Consider the following 20,329-nt stretch of genomic DNA (forward strand, 5'->3'; position numbering starts at 1 on the left):
GTGATTTCGGACCGCCAATTGAAGATTAACCAATCAAAGATGTTGAAATGATGGTTAACTTTCATTGGCGGTCCGAAATCACACCCAATTTTAAGACGTTGAGTGTATTTTTCCATAAGGGCCGTGGCACGTGTGCAGGCTTTGGAGAAGTATTATCTTAAAAGAATATTAATTATTGTTATTATTATAATTAATACATACCCTGCTGCAAATCTCCTTTGTCTTTATAAACATGAGGTTTGTCAAAGCGGTAGTGTACGGATTTCTTAAAGAAACATTACTTCGAACATATATAATTTAGCATGTAATGTTTCAATGCTATTAGAAAAATAATTAACAAGTTATTCATTTTGTGTTGATAGCTGCATGAAATATTACATTTTATTATTTATTATTTATTACAACATGCTATATTATATATGTCGTAAATGTTCGTTTAACAAATCAGTACACCGACATACCTCAGAAGTGGAGATTTCCTATCGACAGTTTCTAAACATTATTCATCGATTGCCATCATATAAGATATGTACATTTGATCCAATGATATTTTACTTTATTAGATATGATAGATTAGTATTAAGAAGTCACTCAGAGTTTACGTACATACATATTTGATTCAAAGCGATGCTTAGTGCACCTTATTTAAAAATCTACTTGTGAGATATGTAGGTGTACTGATTTCTTAAACGAACATTTACGACATATATAATATAGCATGTAATATTTTATAGCATGTCAATACAAAGTTGAAAATCTGTTACTAATTTTCTATCAACACCATTGAAACATTTTACATGCTAAATTATAAGTAAATATGTCCTAAATGTTCTTTTAAGAAATCAGTACACCACCGCTTCGACGAACGTCACGTTTTTAAGACAAACTGCGAGCATCGATCGATTTGTGTCTAATATGTTCGTACACTTGGTGCTTGCGTGGTATTGAAATATACAATATTAGTAATGCGATTATAAATATATTAAACACAATTGATGTAATTATAGAACATTTATTCATTTATTTCTTTTTATTTTACATAATTGTTTTAAATACAATGTTGTTTTATTTGCCCAAAAATCTGAAACTCGGGTTACGTCCACGATCACGCAATACATTTATATATACTTTTTTAATTTCAAATTGTATTTGGCTACTCGGTTCGGTTCCTTAGGTTCGATTTCGGTCAAGCTGGTTTTTTTTTGGTTATTTCTATTCTTCTTGTTAATTTTTAGTTCGGTTTAGTTAGGTTTAGTACTATTTTATGTGGATGTAAATCTTTTCCACAGTTAGGAATATTGCGTACTTTTTTAAAATTATTACAATCTTTTCCTTCTATTCTTCATTTAAAAGTTGAAAAATCAAGCTCAAATTCAAGTCTTTGTATATTAAGATTCTGCTGTCTGCAAACATTGATTCTTTTTCTTTTTTTCTACTGTGAAAATATTGTTGATGAATTCGTGCGCTTTTTAAATTTATTTTATTGCGAGTTTTAATTTATCACTTAAATATTCTTTTTATTATACTAGACGCATTAACGGTGACATGAATCCCTACAAAAGGAGGCCAAAGTTGCGGCCAAAGTTTAGAGGCCGGAAACCGATGTACAAGGTAACATCACGCCAACGCACCAATTTACTGCGACAATTGCGGCAAAGCAATGAAACGAGTACTGATATGCGCCCGAAAAGTCAAGCAGCGCAGGTTGCGTGCGATCCTTGCATCAACGACAGAGCGTTGTTTCCTGACTCTGAAAGTTGCCATAATTCGGCAATGTCTGTTATTAGTGAACCTTGCTCTGGACCGTCTACTTTGGTTTCCGCATCAGTTGATGTCGATAGTGTTGGTTCAATCCATCCTGACAATACCAATTCCGCTCTTGTAAATCATTGCAATAACGAGGAGGTGATGGAACCTGCTCAAGCGTTTCGACAATCTCTAGCATCGGCTTTTGTAAAGGGAAATCTCACGCATACGCAAGGGAACATCATTTTAAAATCACTGCATACCCTTCCGCAACTCGCTTACCTTCCGCGAGATACGCGAACGCTTTTGAATACTCCTCGAATTAGTCCTCAAGTGCGCAATATTTATCCCGGGGAATATCTTCATATTGGGTTTGAAAAAGCTCTTACTCGCATTTTATTGAAAACTCCATCGCATTTATTTCCAGATATACTCCACATCGATTGCAGTACTGATGGTGCCAGATTAAATAAATCTGGCAGTATGCAAATTTGGCCTATTCAATGTTCGGTCGCAAACATTCCACGCAGCAAACCTGAAGTTGTAGGGATCTACAAAGGATAAAAAAAACCTGCAAATATCGACGATTTCCTTAATGACTTTATTGAAGACGTTCTTCAAGTCATTAAGACAGGTGGTATCGTTTTCCTTCAAAAACAAATCCCTGTTACATTGAGGGCTTTTATTGCAGACGCGCCTGCACGCTCATGGCTGTTAAATCATTTCGGTCATACTTCCAGTCATCCGTGTTCGAAATGCAAAGTAGTTGGTATCTCTTGCGATGGCCAATTGGTCTTCACTGGCATAAAACATCGCATTCGGACCGACGACGAATATGCAAGACTTGTCGATGATGAGCATCATAAGGGACCGAGTCCCCTATCTCGTTTACCCATTGAATTAGTGTCACAGGTACCCGTTGAGTTTATGCATTTAATTTGCATTGGTGTCGCCAAAAAATTGTTGATGTCTTGGATCACTGGCAAATATGGAAAAAAAATGAAATTGTCCGGTCGAAACCAAGACCAAATTTCAAAAAGACTTGAATGTATTGCGCAGTATTGCCCGCGAGAATTTTCAAGAAAGCCGAGACCATTGTCCGATTACAAAGATTATAAAGCAACGGAAGGTCGTCAGTTCACTTTGTATACTGGACCCGTAGCTTTGCGAGGTATTATGGACGAGCAAGGTTACAAGCACTTCTTGCTTTTTCACGCGGCTATTCGTGCACTATGTTCCTCTCCACTCTCACTAACTTTGATAAACTTTGCAAAGCTTGCATTAGAGAAGTTTGTCGAGACCTGTCCACGCTTTTATAAGCTAACTTTTCTATCGTACAATGTGCATGCATTGCTGCACTTAGCACAAGATGCTGAACGTCTAGGTCCACTCGACACTTTTTCGGCATTTCCTTATGAAAACAATATGACGTTCTTTAGAAAATTTTATAGGAAGCCCTGTAGTCCTTTGCAACAGTTTGCCCTCAGACAAGCCGAAAGAGAGAAAAGGGAGGAACTTAAACCCCCAACTGTTACCAATGCAATTAAAGTTTTCCAAAGGCACAGTAACGGCCCTTTATTACCTACACAATTATCCTCACGCTGTGTCCAGTATAAGAAACTACAGACTGAGAGATTCTTCATTCACGTAGATTCTTTAGGCGATAGATGCATCATTTTAAATAATCGTTCAATATGCGTTGTACGCAATATTATTAAAATTGATGACATCTATTATTTGGTATTGAATAAATTTCAAATCGTTGAAGACTTGTATGATGTTGCTGTTCCATCATCTGCATTAGAAATTGTCGTGTGTTCCGCATTGTCTGAGGATTTGGCGATAGCGGCTTTGAATGAAGTTAAAGCAAAATGTTATTTGATGCCGTACTGGAGAGTCCAGAGTAGCAACGATTCAGAAGTCAGTGTTGATGAAGGAGATGAGTTCGTTCCAGACAAGTTTGTTGTTTCATCCCTGTTATAGGTGACACACAAACACACACACACACACACGCGCGCGCGCGCACATACACGCTTACACATGGAATCAGATATCTGTCACGTCCTCATCGTTGATCCCGATCGAGTTATACTAAGAGCAGAAATTTTAATGAAACGGACACTTAAACATTTTACAAGCAGTTTATATACACAGCTATTTTCATTTCTTGTTTACGTTAATCCCTATTGTCTGGACAATTCAATCTGTGGGAAATGCGTGAGAATCATCTTTTCTTCTTACTTATATTTTAGTGTTTAAATTCTCATGTCATAATCAAGGTGCAATCAAGCTGAACAATGAGTTCAGGATCCCGGAAGGTCTCCCTGTCGAAACGACATGGTATCAAGAAAATTTCAATACAAACGGGACAGCTGAAACGGTAATTCTGTACTGTCAGACTCTTTATTGCAGTAGTGCATGTGTTATTTCTTGTGAACTGAATATAGTTGTACAACTCCCCATACGGCATTGAACATTCCTGTTACGTTTCAGAAATGTTCAATGCTGTATATGTAGGTCTGTTCAATATTAAGTTAAATAAAAAGAGAAACGTTGATATGAAGTTGGGATTGATATTTTTGTGCAAAATATTCTGTGAGAGGTGTTAGTTTCATAGAACTGTCGTTAATAATTTTTATATATTTGTTACTTATTTTCAGTAAAGATTGTTGTTAATAAAGATACCATATTGCATGTTATCTGATAAGAACACAATTTTGTACAGTTATATGTGTATTTATATAGTATAAAATGTTATGTAAAAATGTTATGTAATACAGCATGACAAAATCTCTGCATACCATCATAATTAAACATTTTTAATAACCAATAACACTGCAACTAATTTAAAAAATAATGCTTGCGCAGGATGAATGCTGGAATCGTTTCATCGTTTAAGCGACAAAGTGGCATTGTCCAAAGGCGTACGAGACAGTCAAACCGGTAAACACGACGTATTTACTTATAAACTTATACATATATATATTGCTGCCAAAAAGATTCGAAACTGTGAGATATTTCAAAAACTATTTAATTATAGTAGTGATTCAAATTGCAGGGAAGGTCATCCATCGCGTATCATCAAAAAACCAAAAAAATACGTTACAACATCATCTGAGCCGGAGACTGGGAAGAAGACTACTACTGACAATAAGGAAAATGAGAAAGACATTGAAGAACATATCAATGACTTACGGAGAAACCTAAGTACCGAAAATACCACTCTGAATCACCTGAGTGCTAGTCAAGTGTTCGGATTAGCGCCATTGAAACCAGTCGTAGCGGATACTACAGGCCCCGTCACACCCGAAAACGCCACGGAAAAAACGTACACGCCGCTATTGCCGCTAGTGCCATCGGCGCGCTCAACAGGATCTGCAGACCCGTACATATCCGGAAGCGCTTGTAACATTGACGTCTCCAAGTCGAACTGTTATCAGCCTTTCGAAAAGTTCACACGGTCACGCTACGACAACGCGATGCTTTGCGGAAATGAGCTTATTGAGCAACGTCAGTACGCAGCACCGTCGGCACCGTGCACCACAATGTCTCGCTCCGCTGCGACAATCGTCGATTTTCGAAACCAATTATATACGGGTTTGCGGGAAGGACCTGAAAATACTCGTCAATCAATGCTGAGAGACATTCCTCAATACGGGTGTAACCCTAGCCGTACCACGCGAGACGATGAAATGCAGTACGTGTTAGAAAAGATGCTTGTTAATGTCTTAAGAATAACTTTATCATTCAAAATTATTGTTTCAGGACATTGCGAGAGAAGATCGACAACTTCGTCACAAGGGAAGAGTACAATAAGTAAATCGAATCGTCTTTTGTATAATTGCAATTGCATTTCATTTTGTGTAATATCAGATTACTGTCATATATAACCCGCACAGCACTGAATGACATCAGAATGTCACCAGAACATTGCAAAATATCGGACATAAGGCGTTGATCTGCTGTCAAAATGTCTTTGATATCATCGCTAGAATATTGCAGATTTCAAATTTGACATTCGGTACTGTGTGGAATTTAAAATGTTACAGATTTTCAGATTTTAGAAGCAACGTTTATTATATAAGAAAATTAATGAAATTTACAGAAAATAATGAAAATCAGTAATTTTTTGTATGACAGTTATTTAATATAACATCAGTAAAAGTTTAATTTTCCAAACTGTCGGATTCCGCAGTGATGTCATGTTTCTAAAAATTAAGTACTTTTCATTTTCTGTGAGTATATAGTAACTTCATAATTTGGTATTTTTAGAACTTTACTGGAGATATCCGAAAAGATACCAACCAAAGATGATTTGCAGTAAGTAAATGTCTTTCTTACAAAATTCTTTCTTTTGAGCGGATCAACTCTCCTCACTGCATTTTTACGTTATACGTGATATATTCGTGAATATGGAACATGTATGTACGCGTAGAAGTGCGATAAGTGCAAAAACTTTTTCTCCAAAAGAACTCTAAGGGACTATCTTACTTTGTCCAAGTTGAAATAAAAAGCAATTATTACCAGTGGATTAGATATATTTCAAAATAAAATTTTGCTAAATATTGACTCCCACCGTGCACTAGAATTCGAGTAATCGGTTCTACAAAATGTGTAACTGTAACGTTCAAGCCTCATAACTCGAAAAGTACTTAAGGAAAAATTATTTAATTATAGTGTTTTGGAAAACTCTCGAGGTAAGCTACAGGAATATGTAATACTTTTCCGTATAAAAGTTTGGACAAAGTAAGATAGTCCCTGTCAGTAATTAACTGGTCACAAAACTGATCACACGAGATCGTATAAAGCACAATATTTCATTTTCAAATATTTTCATTTTCAGAGTTATCAACAGGAAATTGGATAAGTTGTTACGAAAGCGGATAAACGTAATGCCTACAAAACCTACGTCGTTTCCTCTGTCGTCTGTGGAAGAGGTGGTAGCGTTCGAAAATGTTAATGACGAAGAGTACGAAGCTGCTGTGAGTATTACGGATACATAAGAAATGAAAAGTGCATAGGAAACGAAAATGGATTCCCAGTAAACACCAAGTTACATGTAATGTACCTGTTAGTTGTAATTTTCCACTCAACAATATAATTGTAATATAACACGTGTGTTATATTACAATTATATTATTGAGTGGGAAATTACAACAGGTACGTTACATGTAACTTGGTGTTTGCTGGGTTTATTTTTATGTTGCTAAATTCGCGGTTTTATACGAATGCAAAATCACGAATAGGAAATATCGTGTTTCAGTTCAAATGAATAAAAAAGTAAGTGAATTGTTTTAAATTTAACTTTAAATTTTAAAAAGTATATCATATATATTAGATATTTATATTATTTTTGAAATCATTGGTACGAAATTTCTTATAACTCACATCAAAATTATAAAATTTTGTATTTATGAAATTTGAGCATCGTTTAAGCCCAAAAAGTCAATTTGGCGACAAAAAATAAAAAAATGACACTGGTACAAAAATTTCCTTGTTCTAAGTACGATGAATAAATCGCCAAATTAACTCTTTAGATTCAATCGGTGCTCATTCGAAATACAAAGAACCGGGGAAATTAAATTTCCTCGAAACGAACCTATGCTATATAAAAAAGAACGGGATTTTTTAAGACAGTTTGATGTTCTTTGAAAAATGTTGAAAAATGATAGATTAAAAAAATTTATAATAACTCAACCAAAAAAGAAATGTATGTTTGACATAACAAGGTGTATTTTACTCTGTTATTTATTGAAAAAAGGTGTTTTTCCCGATTAAATACAATGTTAAATTTCATTCTTTTTGCGTGGACAGAAGATATTACTTCATATCGATTGCAGAATTTTCGTGTTTTTCGCTCTACCCTAGCGCTTATCCGTGAAAAAATTCGAGCCTGTATAAGTATTGACGTCCATCGAAAGAATTTCTTTGAACAGTTTTTAATACAACAATTGGAATTTTGTGCGTCAGATATTGTTATAAGCCATTATTAATATATGTATTCTAAGCACTTTTCATTTTTTATTAAAATATCAAAAAGATATAGCAATAGGAAAAATGCACGTGGAAAAATTGTGTCCCTAGTATCCCCTTACTGCAAGGTATATGTGATTATTTTTATTTTTTTATGATGTATGAAAATTCCATGAAATTTCAAGTAAGTTAGATACCCGAATAGTCTAAGGCGCAGGTAAACGTCGTGACGAAACGGTATTTGTTGAGACTCATCTTTAGAAATTTATATTATCATTTTAACCAATTGAAGTATAAATTCAATATACGAATGTATACATAGTTCTTTAAGGCTCCTGAATATTCGCCGCGGACATATTGAAAACGTGACGTTATAAGCGAGAAATGACACGATAGACACGTCGAAGTTTTTTGCGTAACATTTGTAAATAAAGAGAATTTGGATAAAACAAAAAATAATGAGATCGCCTATATAGGCTTCATTTCACGTGCCTTTTACGACTATTTATTGACTGTCAGAGGGGGAAAGGATAGTTAAAGTCCATTTTTACAAGTGCGTTAAAGCGATCTCATTATTTATTTTGTTTTATCCAAATTCTCTTTATTTACAAATGGCACGCAACAAACTTTGACAAGTCTAGCGTTTCTCGCTTATCACGTCACATTTTAAATATGTCCGCGGCGAATACTCAGAAGCCTTAACGTTTAAAAAAATTACATTTACAGCATTTTTTATCGGTATTAGCATTTTTTACACGGAGACTTAATATGCATAAACATTAATAGAATAGAATTCAGTTTTGCATTCAGTAAAATATCAATTAATTTCACTCTAGGTTTAGAAATAATATAAGTGAATTTAAATACATTGACATTGATTTAAAAGGCCTATTAATTTTAATCCATTCTTGTCTGCTAGAATTAAGCCAATATAAAATAATATAAAAAATGCAATAACATAATGTATTCAATTAATGTCGATTACAGGTCGATTATTTTGTATTTCTTGGGGGAAGAAGTGTCCACGAAGCCGTCGTCTTCTGTTTGAAGGAGTCAATATCAGACGTCACGATTCGCCACTACTCGGTCTGGGGAGAGCGTGGAAACCGCCCATTGTTCGATACTAAAAAAAATTCCTATCTGTGAATGTATTCGAAATAGGTCCTGACCATTTTTTAAAATATACGCATGTGTTATAGTGTAAAAAAAATTAGTATAGAGATTACCCCCCCTAATGTTTATATAAAATATTTAAAGACAACAGATTAATTCTCTTTATACGGCAAGCCCGCCATATATTGCAGGTAGTGTAAAAAAATAGGTTTAGGGTACATTTTTTACTACCAATGATACCTTGGGGTTTTGAGGTCGATGAATATAAATTTGAAGTCGACATTGGAAAATTAAAAATGGCAGATCCAATATGACAGACTGAATTACGAAAAATAAATTTTAGCTCTGAAAAAACTTGTACACGTGTATAATATACTATTAAAAGAAAAATTAATTAAATATTTCTTTGTTTTCGAAATTTAATCGGCCATAATGGATTCGCCATTTTGTATTTTGTAATTTCGACTTCAAATTCGGATTCAGTAATCTTGAAAACCCGGGAATACAAATTTCTGACTCCATTGGTGACATTTTTTTCTTCCCAAAATTGGCACTCATAGCTAATTTAAGCTTGCCGCGTAAAGGATTAATAAAAATTGCCATAAATCAAATATTGTCAATTTCCGAATAGCATAGACATTTTAAAAATCGTTATAAATTTGATATATTTAAAGCTTTCTCTACGTGAGAAATTGTACATTTAAGCGTGTTTGTTTTTTATTTCAGATGCCATTGCTGTGAGTTTTCTACCGCCTCCTAACCGTGATGATTTTTTTAAAGAAGTTTCTGAAGGCGTACGCTTTGGAAAGCAACGTACTCGGAACGTCGTTCGAGGGGCAAATGTTCGGAATCCTGGTATACGTGCTCGAAATCGCCAAACAGCCGACGTCAATTTAAACGGCGATCGACGCGAACGCGAGGAGGTACTACAAGAAAACGAAGACGATGAACAAGCGGATGATGCCAGTGTTATGAATGACATTTAATGATTATAAAAATCTAATTCTTTTTCTTGAAAGTTTATATATAATGTTAATTATATATAAAAAGTTTATTATATAATATTACAAAATAAATAGTAATTTAATATTGAATTTGTTTAAGTGTGTGATCGACATTTTCAGTACTTCCACCTAAAATCGGAACCCACCCTTACGAAAAAGTACGTATAATTTTTTGTGATAACTTCTCTACAATGCTGTATAAAATGATTTTTGAAACATTCGCAGCTAACACAAGACTAAAAAGTTAACCCAATAATATATATAGTCAACTTATAGACGTAAATCATCACTAAGTTGTGAAAAAAGTGAGACGTTAACCATTTAAAAATTGACTATTATTATTGGGTCAACTTTTCGGTCTTGTGTTAGCTGAGAATGTATTAAAAATCAAGTTATACAGCATGCGTACTTCATATTATGTCAGCATATTTGTAGCATTCATGATTAATCATGCATGCCGTCGTCCTGCTGTCAATATGTTGTAACTATATGTTGTCGCAGATGACATATGGATGACGACAAAATGCTAATTGCGAAGTAGTCAAGTTGCCGTCAATATAATCTCACGTGCAGATGTCATGCATGACAACGACTTGCCATCATTATGATATCAAACACCGTTCGTTGAACGTAGCGCATGCATGACGACAACTTGCCATCAGTTTGTTGAATTCTAATTAAGACTTTACATGATGTCAGAACAATAGTCAGTTTGTGGAAACACCTTGGCTTTAGTTTGGTGAAATTGAATGCGGAATAAGTGACAGCAAAATGACAACACGTTGCTCTCATTTGGCTATCTGGGAAGTACCTGTCACTACTTATACTTGTGCTTTAAGTTTATGCAGTCGGACGTTTAAGGAGGTTGGTTCGTTCTCTGTGCGGGGAAGGGGCGCGCGGCAAGGGAAAAGCATATAGGTTAGATTTTCGTAGCGTGAAATAAACGAATTTTAGCAAATAAATATGTGGGATGCATTTAATCGCTGTTTCTTAAGGTTTAAAAAGAGTTGTTTGTACAATTGAAACCCAAATACGTTATTATCCACATTGAAATGTGGAAATAATAAATGTGGTCCTGTTTTATTTTTACAATTTCTTGATAACTATAAAGACGAATCATTTCAGTCTTCGAGAAAGTTCTTCCTAAATATGTAAAGAGTTATTTGCACCTATTTTCACTAAATTCTTATCATTTTTAATATGCTTTCGAGAGTTACATTACAGGTTAGATAACATTTCTGCTGTGTCGCCCGTGTATAAGAGAGAGACAAGAGTATAACTTCAATAATTAATTACTCGACAACCATGCAGACGATTGTCTTCAACTTTGGCATGGACGACAGATTCCCATAGACGAATATTCTCCGTAAATTTGAACTAATTCTTATCAAATTGATTTTACTAACCACCCTCCTTAATAGTATCAATTCTCTTCGAAATCATTTTAGAAACTGTCACAATAAATCAGTAGTGGAAGAGAGTAAAAATATAAACTACGATTTTATTCCAATAATTGATCCAATTGATCATACTACATCTGATGAGACTGAACAATTTATGATTGTTGAGGAAAATATTTTACAAAATGAAGAAGAAAATATAACTGAAAGAAATGAGACATTATTTTTTAAAACTGCTTTGAAAACTGCGATTTCTCTTTATGGAGATGCAAAACTAAGTCGCAATCAGGCTGAACAGATAATAACGTTATTTAATGATGTATTAAACGATAATTTTATGAATTCTCTAAAAGAAATAATTATAAAATCTGTTCATAATTCTGCCGTAGACGAAATCCAAGAGCAATTTGATAATCTTCAATCAAGCTTTTTTCAAATAGATACCGAATATAAATGTTTTAAAGAATTACAAAAACGGCATTACCTTATAAACTCAAAAAATATGATTTTTGGTTACCGAGAAGAATCAAATTCAAATGTTATTAACCACGTAAAATGTAATGGTTCTGTTATTCTAATAGATTTGGTTTTACAAAAATTGTTCGAAATTCTTGATGTGTTTGCCAAAACAATGAAATATATATCTAACGTTAAATTCTGACTTACATAATATATCAAATATTATACAGACTCAGTTTTGGAAGTCAAAAACGGCGGGATTAAACAAAATTTTTCTACCTTTATTTTTATATCAAGATGATTTTGAGTGTGGAAATCCGTTAGGTTCACATGCAACTATTTATAAGATGTCTGGATTGTATATTTCTTTACCTTGTTTACCTCCGGAATTTAAATCAAAATTAGACAATATATTTCTTTTTCAAATTACGCATTCTAGTGATGTCAATGAATTTACATCGAAAATTGTATACGAAAACGTTATTAAACAGTTAAATAATTTGGCAACAGAAGGAATTAAAATTAACATTAACGGAGAAAATATCTGCATTTTTTTCAGACTTGCGTTAATAACACAGGCACACAAAAAAAAAGTGTCTTGGCCGAGACACTACACTAGTGTATTCCCATGTACTTTTTCCCGCTGAATCCGAATCCGAAGTCAGAATTGTCAGATTGGCTAAAATTTATGAGATAACCACAATAAAACAATTTTTTTTGCCTTTAATTCGTGTTTTTGAGCATTTTTTTGTAAATTTTAGCCAATCTGACAATTCTGACTTCGGATTCGGATTCAGCGGAAAAAAGTACATGGGAATACACTAGTGTAGTGTCTCGGCCAAGACACTTTTTTTGTGTGCCTGTGTAATCGATATGTGGCATGATTAAGGTAGTGACAAGTTTAATCCTGAGATTGGTAGAAAGAGAGTTCTTGTTGAACTTCAAATTATTCAACGCATAATGCACTCTTTGTGAGATCAGCGAGATATGTCTCTTCCACGAAAGATTGGACATAAAAATGACACCCAAATTCCTAACCTCATTTACAAATGGTAGGGGCGTATCATTCACAATGATAGGTGGTAGACTACTAAGATCAATGGTATTAATATAAGCTTGACTTCCAAAAATAATAACCTTAGATTTAGTAGCGTTAAGCTTTAGTCCATTCGTATTAGCATAATCAAAGATAGCTTTGGCATCACATGTAACCAATTCCAAAGCCTAAAGAATATTAGCCGGTGAACATAGGCGGTAGATCTGAACATCATCCGCAAAAATCATGTGAGATGCGTAACGTAAAATCTTATAAATGTCATTAATATATAAAGAAAACAACAGAGGGCCAAGCACGGAACCTTGAGGGACTCCAGACGAAGTAAATATCCAGTCAGAAAGATTGCCCTCGTCATCAATAACTGCTTGAGAACGACCTGTTAGGTAGGAGAAAATCCAGTTTAAGACAGCGTCAGAGAAGCCTATCTGTTTGAGCTTAATAAGTAGTAGCAGATGGGAGACTGTATCGAATGCCTTGCTAAAATCAAAAAGTATCATTATTGTGATAAGTCCCTCATCAATCCCCTGCTTGATATCGTTGCAAACCCGCAGAAGCGCAGATTGAGTGTTATACCCTGAGCGGTACGCGGACTGTCTGGGATTCAGAATGTCGTATTTGTTTAGGTAGTCTAATATCTGTGAAGCCACAATTCGTTCCAATAGTTTAGACAGTTCAGGTAAATTCGCAATAGGTCTGGTATCTGACGGCGATAGTGGTGCTCGAATCTTTGAAAGCGGGCGAATATATGCCTTCTTCCACTCTGACGGGAACGAGGAAGTGTCTAACGATCGATTAAATAAGGACACCAGTAATGGCGAAATAATAGGCCATGCAATACGCAAAACATATAGTGGAATGCCGTCTGAGCCAGAAGCATAAGAGTGAAGAGGTCTTCCAGACATAAGCTCAAAGACTGACCGAGGTGAGATAGAAGAGAAAACGAATTCGGGACGATCAGAAGGACAGGTGATCGAAGCAATGGCCAAGATAAGGTCGGAGTGAAGGCATATAGGCTAAGCATTGGAAACAGACGCATAATATAAGTTCAGCTGGTCAGACGAAAAGAAATGTAACGGAGAAGTGAGAGACGATTTTGCAAGCCCCAGCCGAGCAAGTTGTCTCCATAATTTGGCAGGGTCAATAATACCAATGAGAGACTTATAGTAAAATTCATTCTTTGCTCGCCTTATATCCGCATTGAGTTGATTTCGGAAGAGTCTGTAGGAAGCATAACCTAAGAGACTATTGGCCCGTTTAGCACGCTTATACAGCTGATCACGAGTATGTAGACGAGCAATCAATTCAGGAGTTAGCCACTGCACAGGAGGCTTCCTGATTACAAAGTTACGAATAGGGGCAAAGGTGTCAAGTGCCCCCAACAAAGCACCAGACAGCACTCCACACAATCCGTCCACATTAGTGTCTTCTGACACACCATCAATTTCAGACCGTACGGCGCCAGCAATGGATCCAAGGTAATCACAGAACTCAGAGTCAACAATTCCCCTGTAGTTACGCCGAGAAATAGAGCACACCGGTCTAAGTTTAGAGCTGAGTGACGTAGACAATTCCAAAAGATCATGACCGGCAATGAAAGGACTCTGAGATTTAGTGAATGATATAATTTTGTCCATATCATCCACTACAAGCACGTCAAGCCAAGAATCAGAAATCGCAGTGTGATGGGTAGGCTCAGAGTTAACAATATGTAACGATAAACTAGACATTAGTTCACGCAAATAATCCGCCTCGAAGTTAGTCGATGATAAATTGCAATTCAAGTCATCACCAATAATAATGTTTTTGTAGAGATGAGAGAATCGGTTTAAAGACTCGACAAAGTCATGCAAAAGTAGACCCTTAGGCCTTCTGTAAATAGACGCAAATAGCACCGATTCACCATCTGGTAGACGTACCTCGATAAGGAGATATTCGGGTGAATTATCACAGACATAATTAGAGGTGGCCAAGATCTTAACTTGAAGTGACCTATGCACGTAACACGCCACTCCACCGCCCATCCATCCCTCTCTATCGTGACGAACCAAGAAGTAATTGTCCAAGGCCACAGTCGCATCAGAGACATTCACATTGAGCCATGTTTCAGAGACAGAAATTAAATGATAAGAACGAGTGGCAAAATGCAGTCTAATATAATCAATATGTCCCCGCAGGGAATTGGCGTTAAATTGAGCCACGCAAAACTGAGTAGACCTCGAAACACAGCCACGATGAGCGACGGATGGCAACGAGCAATCGGAACGAGCACGTCAAACTAACTTGTCAAGATCAGAAGTCGAGTCAATCCTAATAACAGGCTGACCATCCGAGTGCCTGACATGTAACAACCCCCCCTCACCCAAACATACGCATAAGATTTGTCTTTAGCGACACGCTTCGTCTGCTGCAACAGTTCGTAAGTGTCTTTGGGGAGCAGCTCATTCACGTGCACACTCCGATCCGAACCATTATCACAGACCTCCTTCTGCATAAGCACACGCCGAGCTCGTTTTTTAGATATTACAATCTCACGAACCGCAGACGAGGCTAATGTGACGATGTAAGAGTTAGTATCTGAAGTAGGTAAGGGGCGGTCAGAAGCCCCCGCAGGCGCAGACTTACGAGCAACAGCCCTAACGTTAAGAATGTGGCACGACAATTCCGGGATTTCCAATGCCGCAAACACATTGCAAACACACTCAGAAGGGGTGACAGATATCGTGGCAGGCACACTCGATACAATTAACTCATTCCCGGTCTCGCGCGCGACAGAACAAGAATCAGCACGATCGCTCCTAAGCCCTCGAATCTCATCCGAAAGAGCCTCACACCGCTGCTCTAACTCAACAATACGCAGGCTGTTTCGCTCAACATTGCTCGCAATACAGTTTAACTTATCGAGTTTATCTTTAAGTTCTACATTCGTTCGCCGCTGTTCCTCAACAAAAGCCGAAAATTTCGCATTAGACTCACTCAGTTTCTCAGTCAGTCTTGCATTTGATTCACTCAGCTGTTCGGTCAAACGAAGCAAAAGGTCATTAGTCGTATTATCACATTGAGACTGAGACAGAGACTGCGACTGAGCGCCGACGCTTACAGGAGCAGTCATAGTGTCAAAATTAACTGTTGATACAGAGCTTTCTACCTCAGGTGTGAGAGGTAAATTGAGAGAACAAGACAATGACTTGCAACAAGCGTCGGCGTACTTGGTGACCGAATACGGCTTAACACAGCCCGGATGAAATATTCTCCTGCACTCACATTCAATTAGGGTAGTCGCAATCGTTTTCTTACATTTAGCGCACGAGCGTTGCATCCCCACCACACATGCAGGCAATACAGCAGAAGGAATACGCAGCGATAACGCTCCCGTAGCAGCGATAGTAAAGGTCACTACACACAGGCCACCTGCACCGAGTCACATATGGCAGTCAATAGTCACCCAGATAGCACATGTCCAGAAGATAGCGTCGAGATGAAGAAACCTTTAACGCATGCGTAGCCGCGATAGCCAATTTTCAACAGAAACAGCCAAGAGCTAGGTTATAGCAGGCAAAAATATTCTCCACTAAAATGCGCATTGACAGACAGCAATCACCCAAGAGATAGCAATTGTGCTTGATAAGCAACCAAAAACATGCCAGAATCTGCAAACAAAATGGCCCGAAGGCAACTTACAGCAGAAAAGAGGATCGTTCAAAGCAAGAGCACAAAGAATAAGCACAGTATGATACCCACAGAGAGAGAGAGAGCAATTTTTTTTTTTTAAAACATCGATAACGATTAGAATGTGATATCCTACATACGCACAACCTGTAGCAAAATTTTGTGAATGTATCCTGATTTTTCTGAAAAGCTAAAGCGACGAAACGAAGAATTGCGTATTTATCGTAAAAACTGGAAAGAAATATTTGAAAAATTGAAGGAGACATTGAAGGATAACATCAACAATTGAGCGATTCCCCTACATTAGTTCGATGAGAAGTTCCATTGAAGTTGCACACGCAAATAATATTTCTTCTTTCTCGTCGTATCTTCATGTCTGAAGAGTCGTGACATTATGGTCATGTACAGTGGCGAATCCGATTGGGGAGCTATTTAGTCCTGCGGAAAATTTTACGCTGAATGAAGCCATAATGTTCTCTTGGGATAAATGATGAAGGTGGTTTCCCGTTTCCTTCCTTCATGGACCAACGGTTTAACGTCTCTTTCCGAAAGACGGTAGCGCCGATATCTCCTCTTTCCCCATCATACCCGTCAACGGGGCAGGTGAGGGCGAGTCCCCTCTTAGGAGGGAGAAATTGACTTGATGGCGTCCCCCGAAAATTCCGAGGAGGCGCGCATCCTGTAGCCCCCGCCGCCTTCTACTAGACCCACCACGAATCACCGGGAAAAAAACCCCACCAGGATTTTGTGTACCCGGCTGGGATCGAACCCGGATCACCGGAGCGTGAATCCAGCGTCTAGCATAGGAGACCACTGACTCGCTCAGTTGAGAGAGAGAGAGAGAGAGAGAGAGAGAGAGAGAGAGAGAGAGAGAGAGAGAGAGAGAGAGAGAGAGAGAGAGAGAGAGAGGAGAGAGGGAGAGAGGAGAGAGAGAGAGAGAGAGAGAGAGAGAGAGAGAGAGAGAGAGAGAGAGAGAGAGAGAGAGAGAGAGAGAGAGAGAGAGAGAGAGAGAGAGAGAGAGAGAGAGAGAGCATAATCTTTTATTGTTTATCAAAATCCCTTATTGAAAAATATTAATGACTTGAATACACCCGAAGAAACAAAAATAAACCTTTTGTGTATAAACCGAGGTATAAACATGGACATACGGAAGAAGAAAGATTCGATTAACGTCAACATCGAGGTGTTAACGAACCTGTAAAGGACGGCTCTTAGCTGGTAAGGAAAAAATCATCCGAGAAGCTACCGGACTAGGCCCTTTTAGCGCCGCTAGCGACGACGAGCTTATCGCTAGCTTACAAGAAATATGTAGTAATTCCGACGTTAAGAATAACGATCGCCTATTGCGTTGATGCTATTCGAACAGACTCATAAGACAGATTCCTTACTTTAGCGTCACCGATATCGAAAAAACAGAGCACAACGTCTATGTAACGCTAAACGTTGTCTCGCTGATTTTAGAGTGAGTTACCCCTCGCTCGAGATAGAATTAGATTAGAATGTCTAAATGAGGACATGAAAGTCTCGCGTATTGCATCGTTTATGGAAGCTTCTAATCAGAGAATTTAAATAAATTCCGTGAAAAACTTTTATCAACAGTTCGTAATGCCGTAAGATGATATCGCTGATTATCGGAAGAACTACCAAGTACGGCTAAATTATTTTTTGATTTAATTAAATGTTCTGCAAAGCGAATAATTTCTTCTTTCTGTAAACTGGATCTCGCAAGCGACTTCATAAAGTTCCAGCGGTAAATCAAATTGGTTCTGGCGTAAAATTGCGCGTACCGGGATCGATCTGATGCCCTGTACCGCACCGTCACGCTCCCGTGCCATTCCTACAGTACACTTTTTATTTAGGGACAATTTGCACATATTGCCGGCTATATCGCAAGAGCTTTATGGCCAGCAAAAATTTTTACTATGTAGGCGGAAGTCGAGAATGAAGCGCAGCTCCTGGTCGTTCCCCGTTTGTACAGCTCGCGTTATATACAAAAAAAAGAACTTTCCGTGAATGTTTCTGTGTAAAATTAATTGAGTTTGTATCGTTCTTTGCTTTTTTTCAATAAAGCGACTGCGCGCCTCTGCCACTGCGTTAGTTCTGAAACATGCGCGTAACACATGTCCATTAAACAGCAGAAAGTTGATTTAATGCGTGCCGAATTCATAGCGTAGTTACGTGAAGCAAAAAATATCAAATTTTTGTATTATTTGAATTCGTCATTATAATAATATCTCGCAGTACTCTTTTATTTAATCTGCGGCTGTCATACCGTTAATAGTAAGTCGAATCGAAATTTTCTTTCCAATATATTAATACACAAGAGGTTACAAATATGAACATCCGTTGTTTTTCAATATTACAAAGTTGATCTTTAAATCTGAAAGAATATATCAGATTTAGTCTATCGAATTTAATGCGCACGATAAAAGGCAAGTGAGAATAAGGAGCAATTGCACAGAAACTAGCTACGCAATTAATCCTTTTAAAAATGCAATCCATAAAAATGCAAGTGAAACACTCCGCGATGCAAAATTCGAGACAACCAATCAGCATCGCGGAAAAGAGGCCTCAAATCTTCGTTACAAATGAAATCCACTCAGTTAACATGCCATTTTTAAATGTTTACTTATACATTGCAACGTCGACAGACGATAACTTACCCTTTAAGAGTTTGTGATTTGTCAAAGGAAACCGGAGTGATTTTATATTTGATATTGAGACATGTGATAACTTATTTTTCATTAATGTCTTTTATCTGTATTTGATTTGCTTTCCCACGTTTATAAATTTTCCAACATTTATATAGATTAATTGTATTATAAACAAATTAGTATATAGTGTTCGCTTAGAATAACAATAATCAAACAAAGGGCTTGCGAACCAGCAGGATGTTTATGCTATCGTGTATATATATTTCGAAAAATGACACAAACGTTTCGGCCATAACTGTGGCCTTCTTCAGTGTAATAAATAAATAGTCGTTAAAATTTAAAACATACCCCCCTACAGTAATAAAAACGCCCTTCGCTTACAAAATCAGATTATAAATCCCCTTACAACAATTCAAACGCCATTCGCTTACATCGTCCTTACAATTGTCGTCTCACGTCCGATAACGGCTCGTCGACGTAACATCGTGTCTGGTTATTAATACGAGCCTTCCCTGAGTCGATCGAGAAAGAATACGTCTCTAATTTGTCCACACATTGCGTTGGTAAGGAGGGACTGAGGTTGAAAATCCTTATCCTTCAACCGTAGAAACGCTCCTCGAGAGACCCATGTTTGGCTGTGTTCGGTCAGATGTCAAAAAAATGAAACGTTTGTGTCATTTTTCGAAATATATATACACGATAGCATAAACATCCTGCTGGTTCGCAAGCCCTTTGTTTGATAATTGTATTATGTTGCAAGTTTCTAAATTCGTTGAGTCGCGCATAATCCATACATATTACAATTACAACATCAAAATTGTACAAATTAAAAACCGCGAATATTAATTCGCTCAGCAGAATATTCGCGGCTATAACTCTGACGATCACTGGCGATCATTGGAGTCTATCGCCATAAATAGTACTCTCTCGGTATCTCCGGTGGCTCCGGTTACGTGGCTTCGTTACATTCGTTACATCAACTTTTTACAGGCGCAGATCACGTTCAATGTATTATAACTTTAATCACCCGAAGCGTGGCGTCGCATTAATTTTTGATCATGAAACTTTCGACATCAAAGATATTAAGCCTCGCCACGGCACGAAAGTTGATCGTCTGAGAGTAACTGAAACTTTAAACAATCTTGGTTTCCTAGTCATCACATTTCAAAATTCTACTCACGAAGCAATAAAAATAATATTGAGTACAAGTAAGATGCACTTCATCATGGTAACTGAAATATGCAACAAGCAGATATA

The 20,329-nt window shown here is 37.1% G+C and overlaps 1 protein-coding gene and 1 pseudogene across 1 annotated transcript; both read left to right on the forward strand.

Annotated features, from left to right (window-relative positions):
* Positions 1-1,545: 1,545 nt before the first annotated feature.
* Positions 1,546-3,729, forward strand: LOC139779856 (uncharacterized; annotated as a pseudogene).
* A 296-nt stretch (positions 3,730-4,025) lies between these two features.
* Positions 4,026-9,799, forward strand: LOC139779857 (uncharacterized). Its single transcript, XM_071718329.1, has 8 exons — positions 4,026-4,126; positions 4,615-4,689; positions 4,805-5,443; positions 5,512-5,562; positions 6,019-6,066; positions 6,590-6,728; positions 8,707-8,880; positions 9,559-9,799. Exons 1-7 carry the CDS (start codon positions 4,044-4,046, stop codon positions 8,863-8,865), a joined length of 1,194 nt encoding a protein of 397 aa, XP_071574430.1. The 5' UTR covers positions 4,026-4,043; the 3' UTR covers positions 8,866-8,880; positions 9,559-9,799.
* The last annotated feature ends 10,530 nt before the right edge of the window (positions 9,800-20,329 follow it).

This window comes from Temnothorax nylanderi, unplaced genomic scaffold (assembly GCF_030848795.1).
Source record: "Temnothorax nylanderi isolate EJ_2023f unplaced genomic scaffold, tnyl_v1.0 TNYL_tig0245_pilon, whole genome shotgun sequence".
Taxonomy (NCBI): domain Eukaryota; kingdom Metazoa; phylum Arthropoda; class Insecta; order Hymenoptera; family Formicidae; genus Temnothorax; species Temnothorax nylanderi.